The following is a 12403-nucleotide window of genomic DNA, read 5'->3' as shown; positions in this document are numbered from 1 at the left end:
TACTGAACAATTGATGTAACAAATCACTCAATGTGTTCTTAAGTTACATTCACATATGTAGCAACTGGCAGCAGCATATCTTCCAGTTACTATTGCATTTCAACAAGAGATGGACATTTCTAACCACACCAGCGACAACAACTAATGGTGACTGAAGTCTTAAGAAGTAACAATTTTAAGAAATGCAAAAATTTATCAACTTGGTCCAAAGACTATCAATAAGAGTGGCTCCAATCCAGTGTACATGATCCATCTCCTGATTTATGTAATACTATTTGCGTCATCCACCAATATAAGTAACATGTCTATATGTGATTTTTTTTAGTACAGCCATTGCTGATTTGCACATGTATGAAGGTGTATCAGTACTTCTCCCGTAGGCATAGCATTCTAACTGGCAGTCACCATGATGCTTTGTTATTGTCAATTTCGGAATGCTAATAGAAAAATAAGTTCCAAAGTTGTAATTAAAACACTGTGGTGCCATGTAAATGCTCTTACCTATATAGTTTATATAAACTGTTTGCAATGATGCCTGTTACAACTGACCCCAATCTTCCCTATCAGCCATGACCAAACTAAGCTTCCAATAGCAGTAAAAAAAAAATGGAAACTCAATTCATTTCACTGTGGTTTATTCGTTTTTAAGGAGATAAAGCTCAAGAAACCTGTCAGGGTTTTAATGTGCAAATCTGTGGCTGGACATTAGTGAATAAATTAGCACTGTTTTAGCTCATCTGAACCTGGGATCAATCATGGCTGCTTAATTGGACACACCCTTTTTTAGAGAACAGCTTCTAAAACAGCACAGAAATGTGTGTTTGCTGGTTCTTTCTTATTGTAAACGGCTTCTTGTTGAGCTTGTGTGTGGTTATGTCTCATTCAGATGTTATTGCTGCCAGATTCCTGGCTTTCGACCAAATGTACAGCTATGAGAAGCGTTTACAGACGTTTGCCGATTGGCCTTTCCGTGAGGACTGTCAGTGCACACCCGAGCTGGTGAGTTCATGTAACCCTGTTCGCTTGGTTCCTGGTGAATAAAACATTCCTGTGTTTAGACTAACGTCCTGAGGGCCGATCTGATTTCACTTAATGCATTAATCGGTTGGTTTACTGTTCACAGCACACTAATTAGCTCTGTAACAGGTGTTGGGTTTTTGTGGTAACTTTTCTGTGGTTAACCACTGCTAAAAAGCATGCCCTTGTTAAAGCCCCAAGCTTAAGTTTGTTATATTACTATACAAATTCAGATATTTTCAGCTATTTAAGTAAATATCTGAATTTCTGAATTTGTATAGTAATATTACAAAAATACCTGGGTTTTCATCTATTACTCCTAAAATAACTGTTATTCACTGAGCCAAAAACCTATTCTGAGAACAGCGGGTGTGAGGCTGAAATACACCCTAGATAGGAATTTGGGCCAACTGAGAGTTTTGAGAGCACATGCATTCAATCAGGAAAAAAATTACATTTAAAAAAAATAATCTACATGCATGGTTTTAAGGACGTGAAAAAACAGACATGAAATCTTCAATCAATGAAACCTACACAAAGACCCCTCAGAATCAAACCAGGCACTGTGGGGGTGTGACATACCAGCATTACCAGTGCTACCCTGTTTCCACTTTTACTGTTTAAATGGCAATTATTAATAGGTTTGCACGATTAAAGCCATGTAACTGCACTAGAATCATTTTACATTTATGCAAAGCTTAATAAATCAATACTTTGATTTAACACTGCTCATTCAAATACTCTGTTGTTTCAGTAATCAGTATTCTAACGATTATTTCATCGCTTAATCGAGTGATCGGATAAGAAGTACTTTTTTCTGAATAAAAGAGAAAATCGGACAGGTCCCTTTTTAAATGATCAAGTAACTGTTTTTTCTTTTAAGAAAAATATAAAATTTGATTAAAATCGCATACAAGAATATCAATGAAAACTAAACTCATTTAGTGCATTTAATAGACATATAACATCAAAATACGAATACAGTTGCTTCCCCCCCAGTCCTTCTGCAGTGGCTACGTAGAGTAAGATATATTTATTTATTACATCTTCGGAAAAGCTGCTTGAAATTTTACACAAAACAAAGTCAGTGGTTTTATTGCCAGCTTTAAAAACCTGCTTCACTACCTGCTCTACCCCGCCACTACGGAGGGACTTTTTAAATGAACTCTATAGAAATAAAAATATCAATCTATTTTAAATTACTTTAAAAACAGTAACCGCACTGTACTGTGTTCTCATTGTTTTAGTTTTAAATTATCCCAAACTTTGAGAAGATTCTTTTGGCAGAAAGTTTCCACTGTTTTCTCCCAGTTTCTCAAATTTTTTTAAATTTTTTCGTTCTGCATTTACTGTTTTTCCTGTTCAAATCGCTCCAGTATCTAGCAGGTGGTGCATCATTAATAATGGTCCGTGGGAAACAGTGCTCTGTGTTTTAGTTAAATTGACTAAACTAAGCATTTACTCAAGGAATTGTTACAGCCCTAAATACAACTATACAAGTTTTTGTCCAATTTCAGTTTAAGAAATGGAATGTATGAAACTAGAAATACAAAACAGTCCAATTGTGGTGATTTGTAGCTCTTTTTTACTTTGACTGCATGATTATTTTATTGATTTGTGTAATACGAGGTGGTATCAAAGTTTAGAGACGAATGGTGTTAACTGATGCTATTCTGACCACATCTGCGATTTCATCATCAATCTGCCACAAACATTTGACACGCATATGTTTGACATGGCGATGCTGTAATGAGTCATCCCAGGTGTTTTTAGGGGCACGTGCGCTGCAAGAGAACATCACTGCTAGACAAGAGATCAAGAAGACCTTCAACAAGCTCAACCCCCCAAAATGTCAATCATTCAGCAACTTGTGTATGATGATTGTCAGGGAACAATCTACATGATCTCACTTCTGCACCCTCTCTACTCATCAGATTTGGCTTTTGCAGACTTCGCCCTCTTCCTAAAGAAAAAGATCGAGCTTAAAAATCTACAATTTGACACTGTTGCGGAGATGCAGAACGTAAATTAATAAAGTAGGTTCTTGTAAACGGAGCTAGTCTCAGAGCTAGGCTTTTTGATACCACCTCAAATAGCACAATGTCTACATCAAATACCATATTTAAGATGTATACACTTTTTACTACTGCTAGAGAATTGTATATCTTTTTTTTTTTTTTTTTTTTTTTTTAGATGGCCAGGGCAGGTTTTGTGCACTGTCCTAGTGAGAATGAGCCAGATGTGGCCTGCTGTTTCTACTGCCTCAAAGAGTTGGAAGGCTGGGAGCCAGAAGATATTCCCTGGTAGGCCTTCTTTCATTAGCAGTGAATAAATAACCATCTCCTGCTGTCTGCAGTACCATCACAAATTACAGCAGGCATATCCGGGTAAGCCAGGGATGTGACCTCTGCAGCACAGAGTTTTTACTTCCTGTTTAACCCCTGTGATTACCTGTATCAGGTGTTTTTTAGCAATGGGTTCAGTACAATATCTAGAAAGCGAACACCTTTTTTTGACTTTCTGTGGAAAAGGGAATTTCATTGAAACTTGTTTAATTTGTGTTCCAAGGTCTGAACATGCGAAACGCTCTCCAGACTGCGAATTCCTACAGATGAAACCCTTCGATAAGCTCACAGCCATCGAGTTTTTCCGTCTCGAGCATGGGAGAATTCGCAATTACATAGTAAGACTTTAAACATTTTTCTTTTTTCCTTTCACATACTTAAGTTCAGAATAAGTTCAAATTATTTATTTTTTTCAACTCAGAGGAAAATGGCTCACATGAAGATTGCACATTTCCGGGACGAAGTGGAAAACACCAGCAAAAATCTGAAGATTCTTTTTGATATTTTGTAGTTTCTTTTTTTTTTTTTTTTTTAAGTCTTTTTATCTGTAATTGTTTATCAATCAATAAATATTCATCTTTTTTTGCCTCCAAGTTTACTTTGACTCAAATCTATTTGCATTGTCAGCAGGCCACAGGGAGGCAGTGTCATGCAGGTTTCTTTGCTTGACCTGTACAAGTGAGGAGGGGGGAAACTGAATCCAAGCAGTATTTGCTCTGCCTTACTATAAATCCTGACCAAATCCTGCAGGCGCCTAACGAAACTGAATAAATGAAACGTTTACCACGTTTTTAGCCGTTTAGCTGAACTTGCCACACTAATTTTTTTTAAAGCCCCCACTCATCCAAACCTTGACCCTGGGCAGATGGTCTTAAGCCCCTCCCCCCTCAGTACCAACTGTTGCCCCAGCAACATCTGTCACTTTTGTACACTGCATATAGAAGGAAGGGAAATGAACAGTGCATCCCAAACTAATACTACATGCTTTAATGTGAAGGTATATTACAATTCTCCAGACCAAGGCAGTGTTGCGTTCAGTTTAGTGCAGAAGTGTTTATACATGGTACAAAAGCTAGTCATCTCTGTGATGTGCAAGAATGTTGAGTTGAAATTATCTTGATGAAGCAAGTGTTTTTGGTAATGTACAGATGCATGGACAACTTTTTATTTTTTTATATATATTTTTTTACACTTTTATTGCTCAATACCTTTATCTTTGATTTGGCCATGGTTCTCAAAAGTATTAATGAAAAACATTTACAGTGGTGCAACTCAAAGCCGTCAACTTTTTTCTTCATGTATATATTTTATACATGTATAAAATATTTCTGTACTAAGGTAAAAGGGTTTTAGAGAACACCTAGCATTTGTGTCTCAGACTAGAACATTTTCCAAAGCAAACATGTAATGTATTGCTTTATACTAAATGATGGGATGTTTCCTGTTTGATCGTATATTTATTTAAAGAAAACAATTGAAATTGTATTAACAGAATTGCTCTGTCTATTTGGATTAACTTAATAGAATAACAGCATAAAGCATGTGCAAAGCTTTTATTGTTGTAATCTCTCATATTTTCTTATGAATTGCTGCTGTATGAATGTGTAGGCACTTCCTGACACTACTGCTATACCTTTTAGTCATGAAGAGGAACTAAATACATACTAATTCCTATTGTATTTCTGTTCAGTTTTACTTCATTTTATGGTGGGGGTGTGTGTGTGTGTGTGGGGGGGGTGATATTGGCAGAAAAGTAGGATTAGAGGTACTATCCCATCTCCCTATTACTCTGTTCTGGATTAATGTTTAATGCAGCTCTGTGGCTGGAGAGCCTCAATCAGCAACTTAATTCTGCTTTATCCCCTTCAGTGCAGAGCAAATAAGACATTTTGAAGGAGAAGTAATTAAATGAGTCATAAGGAACGCAATGTATAATCACTTACATAAATTTTCAATTTGAACAATATTAAGGTTGTACACTAATCAGGGAATTATCGTTGCCTGTTCATGTTAGTCTACTGATTGTTTTTCATCCCCATACAAGCGAAATAACGTGGGCCTCTGGGTGATGAGTTTGAGTGTTGAACAGTGGCTGTTTAGCGAGTCATTTTGGTCGTGCGAGTGTGTGGCATATGGACAAACGGACAGATGTTCTCAACAGAAAGTTTACAACCTGAGAGCGCCATTGGGGCCCATCTGTTGCTGTGTGCGGGTCCTCCCATCCAGTCCCTCAGCTCTGCTCATCTTACACTGGAGGGGCCTTTCCCCATCTCCCTCACCTCCGCTCAGCATCCCCCCCCACACACACACTTCACACAACCCCATAATCAAAGCCATTCAGTGCTTATTACATGCGGTGCAAATTAATGATGAGGACCTCACCTGGAGGTGTGGGGTTAAACTCACAAGAGCACATGGGGCCAACGAATGAAGACTGTGCGCTCATATGACAAACGAGTCTGCTTTAATGGACAATCGTAGTTTTAGTATGTCGATTACGGTTATGCCTTTTTATTTATTTTTCTTGGAACAAAAGAGCTGCTTCTTTTAGCTTTGATGTATTGCATTTAAAATGTTATGCACATCATGTTGAACCCATATACATAACTTTACATAAGTGTTTAATATAGTTCATTATATAACCTACTGTATTATGTTGAATAACTTATCAAAAATCTCTCTATCTTTGACAGTAGATTGAAAATTGATCTACATTGACGTTTTTGGCTGTTAAATATTTAAACACTGAATAACTAGAAGCCTGTGGTCATGTTTAATGCCCAGGGGAGCAAAATCTTTAATGCAGGCTCTGATGTAATATGTTAGTGTTTTAGTATTATACAACCTTTTTTTTTTTTTTCGTTTTAGACATTTCACATTATTTAAAACATTTTTATATACAGTGGATTTATCACACTCTTGGTGTTGCCCAAATGAGGATGGGTTCCGCTTTTGAGTCTGGTTCCTCTCAAGGTTTCTATTTTATAGCATCTAAATTAGATAAATTAGTTACCCCAGGCTTGATCATAAAGGATAAATACAAATACATAAAGCTGTTTTAAGACAATGTCCATTGTTAAAAGTGCTATAGATATAAATTTGAATTAAACTTTTTTTTTCCCAAACGTAGGGAATATTTTTATTTCTCCTATTTCACGTGTGAATTCAAAGCATGATATAGTGAAATGCAGCTTCACGTGTGATTTTATATACCCTATGTAAATGTGATTTATATGTGAAATTTTTTTCATGAATAGAGTCCATTTTTATAATTAAATACTCTTCAAATTTTGTGTTCACATTAACTTTGTCTTTGTTCCTGTGTTCTAGCCAACTTGCTTGATCAGCATTGTATAGACAAGATCTAGAAAATCTAATGCCACTTTAACTCCACCAGGTGACTGAGCTTATTATCATTCTCATTATTTTGCATGCTTCATGCAAATCTAGGCAGATACTGTATTCCGTAGAGTGTATAGACTATAATCTATGGTACTCCAAATCCCGCTGTGACCTCTTGCCCTCCCTTTTTCCCCATTTCTTTCTTTCCTTTCCATCGCTTTCTCTTTATTTCTCCATTTCTTTGCATGCTGGGTAGTGTGAGCAGGCCGGAGGACTCGCTCTCTCACAAGGCCTGGCCCTCCTACCTTGCCTTCTTTTTGTGCCTCCATCCATCTGTCTCTCCTCTCCAGCCATTGTGGACTCTCAAAGCTGGGCCACGTCTACAATGCAGTGGGCGTGTGGAGGGGGGAGGCAGGGTAAACACGACAGCATCCCCATCCCATTAGAAGCTCTTTAACTCCGACACCCTAGCACTCTGACGGGCCTGTGCTTAGGGCCTGGACTCAAACTTTCACCCTCACCTCACATGATCACACTGCAATTCCTGGTCTTTATTCTTCTCTAACTTCTGACTAAAACCATTACTGAATAAAAACTATTCCAAAACTATTTTCTCCTGTGTGTATTACTTTTGAACCTATAGGACTTGATTATTTAAAACAACAAAAAGCTTGCATCATAAGTTTGAAGTGTTTGTGTGGTTTTTTTTAATTAGTGACCAAGATGAATTGTTGAAAACGAATAAATGTGGCATGGATGTGCATCATCACACCCTTTAGTAATTTTTTTTCTTTCCCTGTCACTCCAACTTGTTCTTATTCTTTTATTTCTGCCTCTCTTTGTCTTTCCTTTCCCAAAGCTCCTCTTCCCTCGGGCCCCACATCTCCCTCGTTTCCCTTCGCAGCTGCTCCCGGGGTCTCGCTCGCTCCATCTCGATTTCACTGGACTCCTGCTCTGGCACCTTAGCCATCCTTTTTGAGTGTGTGTGTGTGTGTGTGTGTGTGTGTGAGAGAGTGACCGAGGAGGAGGGAGGATCACAGTGTTAGCAGCAGCTTAAAGGCAAGGGATTAAGGCAGCACAACCACTGATTAAAGCTTTCCAGCCTCCTATGGCCCCATTAATACAATCTTAATCACGGTGCTTTATCCCTCATCTCGCCCCTGTGGATCAGGACCTTTCATTTACTGGGAGTTCGTGTTGTTTGCCCAGTGGATTAGTGCCACGTAGAGACAAAAAAAAAAGTGAGGGACAAAGAGAGTGAGTTTTTGAGACTGCACTTTAATGTCCAGTCTCTCTTTCTTCATCTCTCCTTCACTCCTGCCTTCCTAGTGGAACAAAAAAAGACTCCAGGAAGGGGAAGCAGGATTCATGAGGATATTATTCCATCTGAGATGTCTTTTTGTGTGTGAACTAAGTGTGCCTGCGCAGTAATAAGTTTGTGATAAGGGAAGGTTCTCTGATGACCACATATGATCAGAATGCTATAAACATTCATATGATTTAAGTATTATGTGTGGGGTAATATTCATGTAATTATTATTTTTATTTTTTATTTTTTTTTTTTTTTTTTGGGGGGGGGGGTTAAATCAAAGTACTTCATCTTGTAAATATGAAACAGATATTCAGGATAGAAACTGAATTCAAATTGATATTTCTAATTTAATATGGTTTAATAGAAATTAGTTTTATAGATTTTTTAAACTAAATATTGATAAATAATATGTAATCAGTGCTTTAATTAAAACGGTTTACTGGTTTTTATAATTCAATACAAAAAATTCAAAGAGCTATAAATGGGCAAAACTGATTAAAAAAAGTTTAAAATAGTTTTAAATTTAGAATTTTTTCGCTTGATGAAGCGTTTATTTCATTATTCTCAAGTCTCATGTTGATCTACTAGTTTATTATTGGAAAATAACAAAACAACGTTAAGTGTGAGGTCTATAATGATAAACATCATTCTTCTAAAACGATGTTTTATCAGATTGTTTTAATGATAATGATAGTCTTAAAGATGTTTTACAGCCTGTAAAAACCATAGCACCATATTATTTATTCTACTTTAGATTAACCTTGTCGTTGTTTAGCGTTAGCATTTAACCAAAAGTGCAAATAGCTATGTATATAAATGAATCTAATTTAAATATACTGTATAAATACACAAATATACATATACAATAAACATATAGCAGTGCAAAGGTGCAATATGTTACAAATTATACATATTGCATCAATGCACTGTATATTTCCTTTTAATATTTGTTTTGTTAGTTTTCTATTTAAACATAAATATCTCATAGTTTTTTATCCATCCTCCCTCATCATGTGAAAGGTATTGCTGCAGGCAGAGGTCACAGTGATGGCAGCAGTTCCCCTGGGACAGGGCCACAGGGCAGAGCCTCAGTCAGCGCAACACGTTTCTGTTCCCATCGGCTTTTGAGAACTCGTGTCAGAGCAATCAGAGAGCAGCTGATTGCTCACAACCTTCTCTATCTACTCTTGTGAAAGTGCCACACATGCTCCTGCTGTTTTGTCTTTAACGTTAAAAAGTGTATATATATTCAGGAGAGCACAAAGCACCCATTCTTCATTGATCATCGATGGATCCTCTGTGGAGATCGTCAAGAGCACCACATTTCTTGGTGTACAGTACATCTGGCAGAGAACTTCACCTAGTCACTCAACACCAGCTCTATCACCAGGAAAGCACAGCAGCGCCTCTACTTCCTGAGAAGGCTGAGGAAAGCACATCTCCCTCCCCCCATTCTGACCATGTTCTACAGATGGACCAACGAGAGCATCCTAAGCAGCTGCATCACTGCCTGGTTTGGAAACTGCACCGTCTCAGATCACAAGACCTTACAAAGGATAGTGAGGACAGCTGAGAAGATCATCGGAGACTCTCTCCCCTCTATCATAGACATTTACACCACACGCTGCATCCGCAAAGCCAACAGCATTGTGGACGACCACACACCTGTCACACACAATCTTCACTCTCCTACCATCAGGAAAGAGCTTCTAATGCATTCGGACCCTTACATCCAGACTGCGCAACAGTTTTTTCTCTCGACTCCTCAACACTCATTAATGAACTGTACATAACACAAACACACTCACTGATCTGTGTGCTACTGAACTGTACAACCTGAACTCAACACATACTCATTACTCATCTCAATCCATTCCACCACCCATATTATATTGATATTTAATAATATCATACTGTTACATGCTGTTTCACACCTCTCGACTGGTGCTACTGCTGTTTTTGCACTATATTGTGTTTGTTAAAAAATACACTCTTGTTTATAGTCTTCTTTTGCACATTACTGTTTAATCATAGTATACAGTAGGGCAATTGGTCGGTGCTATTTTGTATTCTGTATTTTGTGTATCTGTCCCAAACTGTTTTGTGTTGTTTGTCTGCACTGGTTTTTGTCTACATTGTTAGCACACGATGCACTCTATGTAGCAAAGACACTTATTTTAGTCCTTTGCTCTGTGTTCTGTTGTGTGATGTAGCTCTATGTTGTTTAATGTGGCACCAGGGTTCTGGAGGAACGTTGTGTCATTTCACTGTGTACTGCGTCAGCTATATATGGTAGAAATGACAATGAAAGCCTCTTGATTTAATTTGTGCACAGAGACATCATCATGCTGGAACAGGTTTGGATCTTCAATTAGAGGGAAATGTTATGCTGCTGCATCCAAAGACATCCTATACAATTGCATGTTTCTAACTTTGTGGTAGGGGGAAGTTTGGGAAAGAAACATAAGACAAAGAAATATAATCACTCAATCACTCTACATAACTCAAGCTTTAATTGTTTATATTTAATTTATCATAAGCAATAAAATCATGGATAAAAAACTAAGGAAATATAAACCAAGACTGTTTAATAACATGTTCCCCTTTTTGCGAAAATTGCCAAAATATCTTGAAAATCAGAAGTACATTTTATTGGTTTTAGGTATTCTGCTATATTTAGGCATTTTGTTCTACTTAATGCCAAATCCATTCCTGACAATGTTGATCTGTCCATCTGGAAACTTTACATTTCTGTGAGAAACCTACAGAAATAAGTGACTAAATGTTTAAAATTATTCCCTCATGCAGACGCATATCTTGCACAAAAGATTTCTTCGAATGATTTTTCTCGTATATTAGCTTATATACGGTGCATAGTGGCAAACCTTTGACCCAGCACATTTTTAAAGTTGTGACAGAAGATCTTCTTCTTTCAGCTGCTCACATTAGGGGTCTCCACAGCGGATCATCCGTCTCCATACCGCCCCCCCCCCCCCCCCCCCGCTCCTCTGCACATGTCCAAACCATCTCAATCTTGCCTCTCTCACTTTGTCTCCAAAGGGTCCTACATGTGCTGTCCCTCTAATAAACTCATTTCTAATCATGTCCATCATTGTCATTCCCAACGAAAACCTCAACATCTTCAGCTCTGCTACCTCCAGCTCCACCTACTGTCTTTTACTCAATGCCACTGTCTCTAAACCATACAACATCGCAGGTCTCACCACAGTCCTATAAACTTTTCCTTTTCCTTTTGCAGATACTCTTCTATCACAAATCACTCCTGCCACTCTTCTCAACCCACTCCACCCTGCATGCACTCTTTTCTTCACTTCTCTAACTCACTCTTCATTACTTTGCACTGTTGATCCCAGGTACCTGAACTCCTCCACATTCTCCACCTCTTCTCCCTGCAACCGCAACACTCCACTGCCCTCTCTCTCATTCACACACATGTACTCTGTCTTACTCCTACTGACTTTCATTCCCTTCTCTTCAGCGCGTACCTCCACCTCTCCTGGCTCTTCTTAACCTGCTCTCTACTCTCACCACAAGTCACAATATCATCCATAATCATCATAGTCCACGGAGACTCCTGTCTGACCTGACCTGTCCATCACCACTGCAAACAGGAAAGGGCTCAGAGCCGATCCTTGATGCAGTCCAACTTCCACCTTGAACCAGTCTGTCGTTCCTACTGCACACTTTACTGCTATCACACTGTCCTCGTACATGTGCTGCACCACCCTCACATACTTCTCTGACACACCTGACCCCCTCATACAATACCACAACTTCTCTCTCTCTCTCCACTGTCGTACGCTTTCTCTAAATCCACAAACACACAATGCAACTCCTTCTGACCTTTTCTATACTTCTCCATCAACATCCTCAAAGCAAATAATGCGTCTGTGATGCTCTTCCTCTGCATAAAACAATACTGTTGCTCACAGATGGTCACCTTTTCTCTCAGTCTGGCTTCCACTACTCTTTCCCATAACTTCATGGTGTGACTGATCAACTTTATTCCCCTGTAGTTACTGCAGGTCTGCACATCTCCCTTATTTACATCTCCCTTAAAGATTGATACCAGCACACTCCTTCTCCATTCCTCAGGCATCTTCTCACCTTCCAGAATCTTGTTAAACAATCTTGTTAAAAACTCCACTGCTCATCTCTTATTTAGCAAATATCTACGATGTGTGGACTTACAAGCTTTTGAAAGTATATTGCCATGTGAGTGGTGGAGCAGGAATGTAATAAAATTAAATGAAATATATATATATATATATATATATATATATATATATATATATATATATATATATATATATATATATATATATATATATATATCTTCCCGTGGGCTCACCACCTGCAGGAGGGA

At 38.1% G+C, this 12403-nt stretch overlaps 1 protein-coding gene and 1 long non-coding RNA gene across 2 annotated transcripts; both read left to right on the top strand.

Moving 5' to 3' along the window:
• The first annotated feature begins 792 nt into the window (after positions 1 to 792).
• Positions 793 to 3955, top strand: birc5b (baculoviral IAP repeat containing 5b). The gene is made up of 4 exons (XM_083569516.1): positions 793 to 999; positions 3211 to 3320; positions 3586 to 3700; positions 3784 to 3955. The coding sequence occupies exons 1-4, from the start codon at positions 814 to 816 to the stop codon at positions 3871 to 3873; spliced, it is 501 nt and encodes a 166-aa protein (XP_083425642.1). The 5' UTR covers positions 793 to 813; the 3' UTR covers positions 3874 to 3955.
• Positions 3956 to 6692: 2737 nt separating this feature from the next.
• On the top strand, positions 6693 to 7313 carry LOC310715267. Its single transcript, XR_014530280.1, has 2 exons — positions 6693 to 6759; positions 6961 to 7313. It is a non-coding gene; the product is annotated as an uncharacterized lncRNA (long non-coding RNA).
• Positions 7314 to 12403: the final 5090 nt, after the last annotated feature.

Source organism: Silurus aristotelis (assembly GCF_946808225.1).
Source record: "Silurus aristotelis genome assembly, chromosome: 19".
NCBI classification, from domain to species: domain Eukaryota; kingdom Metazoa; phylum Chordata; class Actinopteri; order Siluriformes; family Siluridae; genus Silurus; species Silurus aristotelis.
The sequence above is the reverse complement of the archived record's forward strand: the minus strand, read 5'-3'. Positions and strand labels throughout refer to the sequence as shown.